This window comes from Salvelinus sp. IW2-2015, unplaced genomic scaffold (genome assembly GCF_002910315.2).
Source record: "Salvelinus sp. IW2-2015 unplaced genomic scaffold, ASM291031v2 Un_scaffold16326, whole genome shotgun sequence".
In the NCBI taxonomy this organism is placed as follows: Eukaryota; Metazoa; Chordata; class Actinopteri; order Salmoniformes; family Salmonidae; genus Salvelinus; species Salvelinus sp. IW2-2015.
The window spans coordinates 1,598,457-1,612,349 of NW_019957535.1; the positions used below are offsets into that span (position 1 = coordinate 1,598,457).

General features: G+C 40.0%; 1 protein-coding gene across 1 annotated transcript in view; it reads right to left on the reverse strand.

The window, feature by feature from the left end:
- The window catches only part of LOC112080438 (MAM domain-containing glycosylphosphatidylinositol anchor protein 1-like), a 333,781-nt gene that overhangs the window by 71,617 nt on the left and 248,271 nt on the right, over positions 1–13,893 (reverse strand). The window contains exons 8-9 of the mRNA XM_070442591.1: positions 2,270–2,385; positions 1,256–1,469 (exon numbers count right to left, since the gene is read on the reverse strand). Coding sequence (XP_070298692.1) covers positions 1,256–1,469; positions 2,270–2,385 — 330 coding nt within the window. The remainder of the gene's footprint in view (positions 1–1,255; positions 1,470–2,269; positions 2,386–13,893) is intronic.

Genomic DNA, 13,893 nt, shown 5'->3' on the forward strand with positions numbered 1-13,893 from the left:
ATGTTGTCATGGCTTTAGAAGCTTCTGATAGCTTAATTGACATCCTTTGAGTCAATTGGAGGTGTACCTGCGGATGTATTTCAAGGCAGACCTTCAAACTCAGTGCCTCTTTGCTTGACATCATGGGAAAATCAAAAGAAATCAGACAAGACCTCAGAAAATTGTAGGCCTCCACAAGTCTGGTTCATCCTTGGGAGCAATTTTCAAACGCCTGAAGGTACCACGTGTGGAAAGTGTGCAAAGCTGTCATCAAGGCAAAGGGTGGCTACTTTGAAGAACCTTAAATCTTAAAATAAATGTTTTAATTTATAAAGSCCTTTTACTAAAAGTCCCAGTGTACCTATCATTGGAAATTCCTTTGGTCTCTACTGAGTTAGGTAAATCAGCTTTTAGTTCTTCAAAATGTTCTTCAATTTGATGTTCTGGTGCCTCCAGGGTAATTCAGGACATTGAGGACATTATTACTGATGAATGTGTTAGTTTTTTATGACTSTTTTTCTTTCTGCTTGCATTTTGTATTTATATTTTGATGTGTGTATTTTCTGTAATTCATCTGTAAAAGAGGGTCACGTTCTGACCTTAGTTCCTTTTTTATGTCTTTATTTTGGTTTGGTCAGGGCGTGAGTTGGGGTGGGCATTCTATGTTCTATATTCTATGTTTTGTTCTATGTGTTGTATTTCTGTGTTTGGCCTAGTATGGTTCCCAATCAGAGGCAGCTGTCATTCGTTGTCTCTGATTGAGAAGCATACTTAGGTAGCCTGTTCCCACCTGAGTTTGTGGGTAGTTGTTTCCTGTTTTGTGTTTGTTTCACCATTCAGGACTGTTTCGGTTTTCTTTGTCATTCACTTTGTTATTTTTGTATTTTTTCGTGTTCTGGTATATTAAAGTAACATGGACACTTACCACGCTGCATTTTGGTCCGATCCTTCATATTCCTCATCAGAAGAGGAAGACAACCGTTACAAAGAGACCTTGGTCTCAGTATGATTCCCTGATCAAATAAATAAAATGATCCCTACTGATAAGGTTRTAATTGTCATAAACGGATTTGTTGTCATCTTTTGGTTGAAAAGGTAAAAGGTCAGTGGTGAAACATCACTACTTGGCAACTCGGGGAACAACATTCTCTCTGCGTTTCCCACTTGTAATTCCGACTTGGATGGTAAAGTGAAATKTCCCACTGGGAACTAGGAGCTTCCAATAACTCTGATAGCACGTGAACATAGCAGCAGAACAAAGGAACAGTTCACTTACCGCTGTTCTGGGTGATGTTGACATCCACCCTCAGCTCAGGCACTGTGCTCCCGGGGAAGTTGGCCACGCAGCTGTAGGTGGCCTGGTCGCGGAAGTTCATGTCCACGATCTCCAGACTGCTAGTACCAGGCGCCATGTCTGGGTCGCTGTGCAGCACAATCAGGCTGTCCGAGTTGTAGATGAGCACAGYGTTCTGGTACCACGTGTAGTTCACCTAATAGTATAATAATATAGCAAGATGTTATTTAATTGTGTTAATACACACACACACAGTACCAGTCAAAAGTTTKGAAACACCTACTCATTCAAGGGTTTTTCTTTATGTTTAGAATTTTTTACATTGTGGAATAGTAGTGAAGACATCAACACTATGAAATAACACATATGGAATCATGAAMCAAAAAAGTGTTAAAAAAATCAAAATATATTTTATATTTGAGATTCTTCAAAGTAGCCACTGTCTTGATGACAGCTTTGCATACTCTTGGCATTCTCTAAACTAGTTTCATGAGGTAGTCACCTGGAATGCATTTCAATTAATGTTTTTGTAAGGACCAACTCCTTCAAGACTGTTGGAAAAGCATTCCAGGTGAAGCTGGTTGAGAGAATGCCAAGAGTGTGCAAAGCTGTCATCAAGGCAAAGGGTGGCTACTTTAAAGAATCTAAAATATGTTGAAAACTTTTTGGGTTACTACATGATTCCTTATGTGTTATTTCACAGTGTTGATGTCTTCACTATTATTCTACAATATAGAAAATAGTAAAAATAAAGAAAAAACCTTTGAATGAGTAGGTGTGTCCAAACTTTTGACTGGTACTGTACTTTACTGAATTCATTGCAACTTGTTATAAGCATGTAATAGCCTTTATAATGTATTTTAACAAGGCATATGTCTCTTTAAATAAAATGTTCATCCCTCTCAATTCTCTCAACTGCATCATTATGAGACCATTATAAGACATTATAAAGAGGTCATACCCTATTATTATTATTATGATTATTATTCAGTTGACCTTGTCCTGGGGCTGCGCGTCCACGTGGCATGAAAGCTTGAGGTCACGGCCCATCTGGATGCTCTCACTGTCCTTGTTGGAGTCGGGTGTGATCTGGAAGGTAAGGTTACCCATACCTGAAGTGAGAGATGGAGGGAAGGGGAATAGAACGGGGTGAGGAGGGTGAGAGAAAGAGGAGGGGTGTAGGGAGGGAAGGAGTTGGTTGAAGGAGGAAGGAGAGAAGGGTGTGTAGGGAGGGGAAGAGGAGGAAACGAAGGCAAGAGGAGGGAAAGAGGGGTAAGGAAGGAGAAAGGGAGAGATGGGTAAGGAAGAATGGGGTGGGAGAAGGTGGAAAGTATAAGAGAGAAAGAAATAAGGAGGAAGGAGAGAGCATAAGAAAGAGAGGATGGGAAGAGGGAGAAAGAAGAGGAAAGGGTAGAGGGAAAGTGATGAGGTAAGAATGAGGGAGGGAACAAGCAGGGCACGTAGGTGTGATCAGGTAGGAGGGAGGGAGAGAGGGAGAAGAATAGAGGGAAATTAAAAAGAGAATAAACAATGAGAAAAGGAAGGAACATTTGCAAAAAGGAGAGAGATCCATCCTCACAACAATGACCGTCCCAACAAAAATATCAAAATACACATAACGTACCTTCAGAGGTACACACGATGATCTCTCATGGTACTGTGCAGTACCTTTTAGTAAAATGTGCAGATAAAGAGTATAATGGTACATTTAAGTAGCCAATATTTTGATTATAAAAGGCACATTTTTGTCCTCTACTATAGGAAAATATGGCTTTGTCACTGTGGTGTTAACCTATGAAGACATATAGTACCTTTTCTAAAAGCACACTTTGTACTTGTGGACTATATGTAAGAAAGAATCTGAGGTATGAACTGTACATATAACTAAAGGTACGAAGGATGACCTTATAGGGTACCACCTAGGGGTGGGAAACCAAGGCTTTCTGATGGCTTCGGCGATTTCACCAAATTGTTTCCGAAAAACAGTTAATTAACCAGAGTTTCATTATCTGTTTACAATGCACATTAACTACATCTGCTGGTCAGCAATAAATAGCAGTGTGTGATTATCAGATAGAGGTATTTTTTCTCCATTTTCATTTAAACACTGTGGAGCCGCGGTAAAGTCATTGSCTTTAGTAGCTTATAATCAGATAGAATACCAGGTTTGCATCTTACATCATGCTTCTCTTTTTTGCCTTCAAGTTGACTATTTAAAAGAAACGGAATATACGGCATTATTTAGGATGCTTAAGACAGAAGCTTATACTATACTAAATTTWAAATTTTTGCCTTCAACAGTATTCCACCTCATAATCTTACATCGCTGAATGTTCCATACCAGTCAGGTGAATCTTTTTGTACAGAATCCTAACTATATTTGTAAGTACACGTGCAGTAGAGGTCAGTGTTTGAAAGCAGCTGGAAATCAGAAAAGGCCCCAGAACCACGGCGAAATAAGTGGGATCTCGCATTTTGCAACACACAGTTCGAAAAAGCAGGTTGATCAAACAAAGCTTCGGACTTCATTGATGACGTACTTCTGATGAAGTGATACACACATCAGCACACTGCTTTGAAGTTAGCTGCTTTGATGTAGCATCTCTAGTACCAGTGAGAGTGCAGGAGAGGAAAAATGAAAAACATTGCAACTCCATGCCTTGCCAAGCATGCAAACTAGCTCGGCGGGTGGGTTGGTGAGGACGGGAGACTTAACGCCACCGTCATATGGTTAGCCCTCTGCGCTCAAATAGATGGAGACCACATRTTGCACTTTATACGTTAGCGAGGCGCTTACGAAGCACTCGTCTGCGTGCTATCTCGCCACCTGGGCTCGTGTGACTCCCATTAACAGGGAAGGGGAAAACACACACACGTACACATATGTGCAAGACAAAAACATACATCCCGGAACAACACACTTTGTCTGCTCCTTCTTTAAAAACTTCTTATGGAACAGTGGGACGGTAGCGTCCCACCTCGACAACATCCGGTGAAATTGCAGAGCGCCAAATTCAAATTAAATTACTATAAATATTTAACTTTCWTAAAATCACAAGTGCAATACATCAAAATAMAGCTTATCTTGTTGTTAATCCAGCCAAGGTGTCAGATTTCAAAAAGGCTTTACGGCGAAAGCATACCATGCGATTATCTGAGAACAGCGCCCAGCAGACAAATCATTACAAACAGTAACCAGCCAAGAAGAGGAGTAACAAAAGTCAGAAATAGCGATAAAATGTATCRCTTACCTTTGATGATCTTCATATGGTTGCACTCACAAGACTCCATGTTACACAATAAATGTTCGTTTTGTTCGATAAAGTCACTCTTTATGTCCAAAACCCTCCGTTTTGTTCAGTAATCCATTGGAACAAAGCACGGTCACAGCAGTAAGACGAAAAATCWAAAAAGTACCATAAAAGTTCGTAGAAACATGTCAAACGATGTTTATAATCAATCCTCAGGTTGTTTTAGTCATAAATAATCTATCATATTTCAACTGGACAATAGCTTCGTCAATAGAAAATGAAAAACAAGAAAGGCACGCTCCCGGTCATGCGCTGGACTCATGTCTGRAAATTTCCACTGTCCCCTCATTGAAAGTGGTGTTTCTCCCTAATGTTTCAGAGTAAAAGCCTGAAACAATGCCTAAAGACTGGCCACATTTTGTGGAAGCCATAGGGATCGTGAACTGGGTCATAAGTCTTTCATCACTCTTGACATTCTCTCAACCAGCTTCATGAGGAATGCTTTTCCATAAGTCTCGGAGGAGTTCCCACATTTGGTGAGCACTTGTTGGCTGTTTTTYTTTCACTCTGAGGTCCAAATCATCCCGAACCATCTCAATTGGGTTGAGGTYGGGTGATTGKGGAGGCCAGGTCATCTGATGCAGCACTCCATCCCTCGCCTTCTTGGTCAAATATACCTTACACTGCCTGAATGTGTGTTTTGGTTCACTGTCCTGTTGAAAAACAAATGATAGTCCCACTAAGCGTAAACCAGATGGGATGGCATATCATTGCAGAATGCTGTGGTAGCCATGCTGGTTAAGTGTGTCTTGATATCTAAATAAATCACAGACAGTGTCACCAGCAAAGCACCCCCACACCATCACACCTCCTCCTCCATGCTTCACGTTGGGAACCACACATGCAGAGATCCTAAGTTCACCTACTCTGCGTCTCACAAAGACACGGCAGTTAGAAACAAAAATCTAAAATWTGGACTCATCAAACCAAAGGACAGATGACCACCGGTCTAATGTCCATTGCTTGTGTTTCTTGGCCCAAGCAAGTCTCTTCTTCCTATTGGTGTCYTTTTGAAGTGGTTTCTTTGCAGCAATTCGACCATGAAGGCCTGATTCACGCAGTCTCCTCTGAACAGTTGATGTTGAGATGTGTCTGTTACTTGAACTCTGTGAAGCATTTATTTGGGCTGCAATTTCTGAGGCTGGTAACTCTAATGAACTTATCCTCTGCAGCAGAGGTAACTAGGGGTCTTCCCGTCCTGTGGCGGTCATCATGAGAGCCAGTTTCATCATAGCGCATGATGGTTTTTGCAACTGGACTCAAAGTTCTTGAAATTTTCCGTATTGACCGACCTTCACGACCTCCACCTTTGATGGACTGTCATTTCTCTTTGTTTATTTGATCTGTTCTTGGCATAATATGGACTTGGTCTTTTACCAAATAGGGCTATCTTCTGTATACCATTGCCTGAAACACATTAAGGAAAGAAATTCCACAAATTAACATTTAACAAGGCACACCTGTTAAATCAAATGCATTACAGGTGACCACCTCATGAAGCTGGTTGAGAGAATGCCAAGAGTGTGCAAAGCTGCCATCAAGACAAAGGGTGGCTACTTTGAAGAATCTCAAATGTAAAATAAAATCTGTTTGACACTTTTTTGGTTTCTACATGATTCCATATGTGCTATTTCATAGTTTTAATATGCAATATTATTATTAGAAAATAGTCAAACTAAAGATAAACCCTGGAATGAGTAGGTGTGTCCAAACTTTTGACTGGTACTGTATGATTGCTATTGTGACACATTAAAACTCGTTTTTCAAACACTCCAAATTTCTTGTTAACAAACTATAGTTTTGACAAGTCGGTTAGGACATTTACTTTGTACATGACAAGTAATTTTTCCACAATTGTTTACAGACAGAATATTTCACTTATAATTCACTGTATCACAATTCCAGTGGGTCAGAAGTTTCCATACAGTAAGTTGACTGTGTCTTTAAACAGCTTGGAAAATTCCAGAAAATGTCATGGCTTTAGAAGCTTCTGATAGGCTAATTGACATAATTTGAGTCAATTGGAGGTGTACCTGTGGATGTATTTCAAGGCCGACCTTCAAACTCAGTGCCTCTTGCTTGACATCATGGGAAAATCAAAAGAAATCAGCCAAGACCTCAGAAAAAACATTGTAGACCTCCACAAGTCTGGCTCATCCTTGGGAGCAATTTCCAAATGCCTGAAGGAACCACGTCCATCTGTACAAACAATAGTACGCAAGTATAAACACCATGGGACCACWCAGCCGTCATTCCGCTCAGGAAGGAGACGCGTTCTGTCTCCTAGAGATGAAGGTACTTTGATGCGAAAAGTGCAAATAAATCCCGGAACAACAGCAAGGAAGAAGCCACTGCTCCAAAATCGCCATAAAAACGCCAGACTACGGTTTGCAACTGCACATGGGGCAAAGATCGTACTTTTTGGAGAAATGTCCTCTGGTCTGATGAAACAAAAATAGAACTGTTTGACCATAATGACCATCGTTATGTTTGGAGGAAAAAGGGGAAGGCTTGCAAGCCGAAGAACACCATCCCAACCATGAAGCACGGGGGTGGCGGCATCATGTTGTGGGGGTGCTTTGCTGCAGGAGGGACTGGTGCACTTCACAAAATAGATGGCATCATGAGGCAGGAAAATTATGTGTTATATTGAAGCAACATCTCAAGACATCAGTCAGGAAGTTAAAGCTTGGTCGCAAATGGGTCTTCCAAATGGACAATGACCCCAAGCCACTTCCAAAGTCGTGGCAAATGGGCTTTAAGGACAACAAAGTCAAGGTATTGGAGTGGCCATCAAAAGCCCTGACCTCCATCCCATAAGAACATTTGTGGGCAGAACTGAAAAGTGTGTGTGAGCAAAGGAGCCTACACACCTGGACTCAGTTACACCAGATCTGTCAGGAGGAATGGGCCAAAATTCATCCAACTTACTGTGGGAAGCTTGTGGAAGGCAACCCAAAACGTTTGACCCAAGTTAAACAATTTAAAGGCAATGCTACCAAATACTAATTGAGTATATGTAAACTTCTGACCCACTGGGAATGTGATGAAAGAAATAAAAGCTGAAATAAATTATTCTCTCTACTATTATTCTGACATTTCACACTCTTAAAATAACGTGGTGATCCGAACTGACTTAAGACAGGGAATTTTTACTAGGATTAAATGTAAATGTTTAAATGTATTTGGCTAAGGTGTATGTAAACTTCCGACTTCAACTGTATGTGTAGGTAGTACATTTTCTGTTTATGTTTTCAATATATCACAAACTGTTTATTGATTTGGACACTTCAAAACATTGTTTTGACATTGGGCTATTTATCAAAAGTTGTTGTCAACAGGAAGCAGCATCATTTTCAACTTACAGGAATATAAATGAAACTTTCAACATGAAATTCCAATAGTATTCCACTTATTAATTAGGTAGTCCAAAAACGCGATGTGATTGATTAATTTTGATGATCTACCAGAAATCTACTAATTCCAGGTTTTTTGTATAGTTTGACACATTTTTACATTGCAGAATAATAGTGAAGACATCAAAACTATGAAGTAACACATATGGAATCATGTAGTAACCAAAAAAAGTGTTAAACACATTTTATTTTATATTTGAGATTCTTCAAAGTAGCCACCCTTTGCTTTGATGACAGCTTTGCACACTCTTGGAATTCTCTCAACCAGCTTCACGAGGTAGTCACTTGGAATGCATTTAACAGGTGTGCCRTAGTTAATTTGTCTAATTTCTTTCCTTCTTAATGCGTTTCAATATAAATGGAACTTTCAACATGAATTTCCAATAGTATTCTAGTTATTAATTAGGTAAAAACTGAATGAGTCCAAAAATGTGATGTGATTTTTTGATTATCTACCAGAAATCATGAAAATTGGGGTTGCCTTGCCTATAATCAAATCAAAATCATGTTTCTCAACTGCTATAACAAGACAGTGACTCAAATACAACATACAAATGTCTACAAGTGACAGGCAAAATGTGGCTAACAGTAGTGTCTTAGCTAGCATCAAAACAAGTGCATAAAATGCTGTACAATTGTGAAAATATGACTAAAACATTGACATCTTCATCAGGAGTTGCATTCACGCACAGTAAAGGATAAAACAGAATAATATTGTTAGAAAACCGGAGAATCTCTGCTCAGCCACAGATGGCATGCTGAATTTTGGAGTTGGGTTAATTAACACTGAGCTAGCTGTGATGTCGTCAGTCACTCTTAAAGGGACAGGCTTTCTTACAGGTGAATAAAACAGAAATTAATATAGAACTGTTGTGTCTGATCAACGAAAATGTTGTAATTAATGTTGATGTATTGTACTGGAACTAATGACATCAAACTTTATTTAATGGGTTTATTTATTCGCACCAAAGAAAACAGGTGATAGACAACAACATAGATAACAAACAAAAAAACGGTGTGCAGGTGTAGTTGGAAGCCCGAGGGCTGATATGAAAACCACACCACAACAATATACAATACATAAGTACAAAAATAAAAAGGTTTGTTAAAACAGATAACAAAACCTACTGAATATAAATGTATAAATGAATTGATTAGTAACCACGAAAAATAAATCATGTTTTGTTGAAACGTGTTTGTGTRCATGTGAGAGTTAGGTTATATGGAGTTGATTACTGAGTAGTTTGGTTTATCAGGTTGACCCCCAGTCTTTTCTTGAAGCTATTGAGGGATGATGTTTTGTCAATGTGAAGATAAGAATTCCAGAGTATGGTACCTCTATATCTGATAGAGATTTGACTGTGTGAGGTGCAGCAGTGGGGAGGGTGAAGGTTATCACAGTGTCTTGTGTTATATACTGTAGATGCATTTCAAAATTAACCTGGAAGAATCCATTGAAGGGTTTAGCTAAACTGGGAGGCATGAGTATTTGTAGATGAAGTAATTGGTGTTTCTTAAACAAAGGTGCAGATGGAGCAAGGTAATTAGAGAAGGTGTCTAGTCTTTTGTATGATGAGTAATTTGTATAGGTAGGATGCATATGTACTGGCCCAGACAATATTATAGTAAATGAGATATGGGTAAATTAAGCTATAGTATAGAGTTAGAAYGCAAGCCTGATGAACCAAACCACTAATCTTTGTGATAATACCAACAGATTTCATCACTTTGCTGCAAACAGCGCATACAACCTGATTTACCCCCTAATCAATATGAGTGATGAATTGCCATCTGTCAAAACAGGGTTTTTGGTGCATACAGTTTATAAGGTGCTCATAAAATATATATATATATACACACTAGAAGGTCAGCGTCCCGGAGTCGCCTCTTCACTGATGATGTTGAGACTGGTGTTTTGCGGGTAATATTTAATGAAGCTGCCAGTTGAGGACTTGTCAGGTGTCTGTTTCTCAAACTARAAACTYTAATGTACTTGTCCTCTTGCTCAGTTGTGCACCGGGGCCTTCCACTCTTTCTATTCTGGTTAGAGACAGTTTTCACTGTTCTGTGAAGGGAGTAGTACACAGCATTGTACGAGATCATCAGTTTCTTGGCAATTTCTCGCATGGAATAGCCTTGATTTCTCAGAACAAGAATAGACTGACGAGTTTCAGAAGAAAGTTATTTCTTTCTGGCCATTTTGAGCCTGTAATTGAACCCACAAATGCTGATGCTCCAGATACTCAACTAGTCTAAAGAAGGTCGGTTTTATTGCTTCTTTAATCATAACAATAGTTTTCTGCTGTGTTAACATAATTGCAAAAGTGTTTTCTAATGATCAATTAGCCTTTTAAAATTATAAACTTGGATTAGCTAACACAACGTGCCATTGGAACACAGGAGTGATGGTTGCTGATAATGGGCCTCTGTACGTCTATGTAGATTTTCAATTTAAAAAAGCAGCCATTTCCAGCTACAATAGTCATTTACAACATKAACAATGTCTACACTGTATTTCTGATCAATGGTCTTTCCACAACGTTTCATCAGGGCTCCTGRGTGGYGCAGCTGTCTAAGGCACTGCATCACAATGCTAGAGGTGTCACTGCAGACCCTGGTTTGATTCCAGGCTGTATCACAAACRGCCGTGATTGGTAGTCCAATAGGGTGGGACACAATTGGCCCAGCGTCATCCGGGTTAGGGTTTGGCCAGGGTAGGCTGTCATTGTCAACTGACTTGCCTAGTTAAAAAAAGGTTAAGTTAAAAAAATCTATTAGGAATCTAGTGTGTGACTTTTTAAAACAATATTTCTTATTCTTGGATTTTTTTTACATTTAAAGATTTKTGTTATTATCTGGAAAAATCGAATTGGTATCGTCAGCAAAGAGAATGGGAAGTACGGTAGAAGACACAGCACCAAGGTCATTGATATAGATTAGGAATAACAAAGGTCCAATTATTGAACCCTGTGGCACGCCACAGGATATCTTGGCCCTGGTAGATACACTCCCATTTCCATGAACAAATTGTTCTCTATCATACGCATAACTATATAGCCAATTAAATGTTTAATCATGAAAACCCTAATAATGCAATTTAGAACGTAATATTCTATGTTCAACCGTGTCAAATGCGGAGTGGAGTAGATTTTACGAAAGCAATATTGGTGCTCATATATACTGGAAAGAAATATAAACGCAACATCTAAAGTTTAGGCCCCATGTTTCGTGAGCTGAAATAAAAGATCCCAGAAATGTTCAATACACACAAAAAGCTTGTTTCTCTCAAATTKTGTGCACAAATTTGTTAGCATCCCTGTTAGTGAGCATTTCTCCTTTGCCAAGATAATCCATCAACCTGACAGGTGTTGCATATCAAGAAGCTGATTAAACAGCATGATCATTACAAAGTTGCACCTTGTGCTGGGGACAATAATAGGTCACTCTAAAATGTGCAGTTTTGTCATACAACACAATGCCACAGATTTCTCAAGTTAAGGGAAATTGGCATGCTGACTGCAAGAATGTCCACCAGATATGTTGCCAGAGAATTGACCTGTGGGATTATCTGAGACCAGCCACCCAGACAGCTGCTGAAACTGTGGGTTTGCACAACCAAAGAATTTCTGCAACAAACTGTCAGAAACCGTCACAGGGAAGCTCATCTGCGTGCTCGTCGTCCTCACCAGGGTCTTGACCTGTCTGCAGTTGAGCATCGTAACAGACTTCAGTAGGCAAGCGCTCACCTYCGATGGCCACTGGCATGCTGGAGAAGTGTGCTCTTCACGGATGAATCCCGGTTTCAACTGTGCAGGGCAGATGGCAGGCGTGTACGGAGTCGTGTGGGCTAGCGGTTTGTTGATGTAATTTCCTGTAGCTTATACCTGCCCACACCATAACCCCACCACCACGGGGCACTCTGTTCAGAACATAGAGAACACAATTGCATTTTATCAATGGCAATTTGAATGCACAGAGATACCGTAATGAGATCCTGGGGCCCATTGTCGTGCCATTCATCTGCTGCCATCGCCTCATGTTTCAGCATGATCATGCACAGACCCATGTCGCAAGGATCTGTAAACAATTTCTGGAAGCTGAAAATGTCCAAGTTCTTCCATGGCCTGCGTACTCACGAGACATGTCACCCATTGAGCATGGTTGGGATGCTCTGGATCGACATGTACGACAGCGTGTTCCAGTTCCCGCCAGTTCCCGATGGGGTTCTCGGGGTGATGAGAGGTGTTGGGTTTGCGCCAGACATAGCGTTTTCCTTGATGGCCAAAAAGCTCAATTTTAGTCTCATCTGACCAGAGTACCTTCTTCCATATGTTTGGGGAGTCTCCCTCATTCCTTTTGGCAAACAACAAACSTGTTTGCTTATTTTTTTCTTTAAGAAATTACTTTTTTCTGGCCACTCTTCCTTTACGGAAGCTCTGTGGAGTGTGCGGCTTAAAGTGGTCCTATGGACAGATACTCCAATCTCCGCTGTGGAGCTTTGCAGCTCCTTCAGGGTTATCTTTGGTCTTTTTTTTGCCTCTCTGATTAATACCCTCCTTGCCTGGTCCGTGAGTTTTGGCTCTCTTGGCAGGTTTGTTGTGGTGTCATAGTCTTTAAATTGTTTAATAATGGATTTAATGGTGCTCCGTGGGATGTTCAAAGTTTCAGATATTTTTTTATAACTCAACCCTGATATGTACTTCTCCACAACTTTGTCCCTGACCTGTTTGGAGAGCTCCTTGGTCTTCATGGTGCCCCTTGCTTTGTGGTGTTGCAGACTCTGGGGCCTTTCAGAACAGGTGTATATATACTGAGATCATGTGACAGATCATGTGACACTTAGAATGCACACAGGTGGACTTTATTTAACTAATTATGTGACTTCTGAAGGTAATTGGTTGCACCAGATCTTATTTAGGGGCTTCATAGCAAAGGGGGTGAATACATATGCACCCCCCACTTTTCCATGTATTATCAAGTAATTTTTTTCATTTCACTTCACCAATTTGGACTATTTTGTGTATGTCCATTACATGAAATCCAAATAAAAATCWATTTAAGTTACAGGTTGTAATGCAACAAAATAGGAAAAACGCCAAGGTGGATGAATACTTTTGCAAGGCACTGTACCCGACACTGCCGTTCTGTCCWGCCGATGCATATAAAAAAACAGCTWGAATATTAACCATGTCCTTGTTCAGCCAATTTTCAAAGAAACATAGGGTATTCCAGTTCTTCAGGTCCCGTTGATAGGATAGTCTCGAACGAAGCTTATCCAGTTTGTTCTCCAGTGATTGTACATTCGCCAATAGAACAGATGGTAGAGGCGTTTTATTTAATCGCCGCCGTAGTTTAATCAGGGTACCTAGTTTAATCAGGGTACCCGCACGTCGGCCTCTACATTGCCGTCTCTTTCTCTTCCCGAGTGTCAGGGATTAGGGCCTGGTCCGGGGTGAGCAGTATGTCCTGCGCYGCCAGTTCATTGAAATAGACATCTTCATCCAAATTGAGGTTAGTGATAGCTGTTTTAATGTCCAGAAGCTATTTTCGGTCATATGAAACAATAGAAGAAAAGTTAAGATCAGCTCAAAAAATAACACAAAATAGCGGAATTGTTAAAGAGCCCGAGAATCGTAGGAATTTATGGTAAGTTGAATTGCATGTGCAGATATCAGAGGAGAGTTGGGGGAATGTATGGAAAACACTATATAAAGCCACTACATAACCAAACAAGGGCGTTCCAATTCAAWGTACAAAATATTTTTTTTAGTCCTGATAAACTTAATAAAATGAACAAAGAAATATCTGCTATGTGTTGGACGAAGTGTGGATAAATAGGTACTTTAACACATATACAGTATTTAGGCAAAATCCAGTAATTAGTTTAGAAATT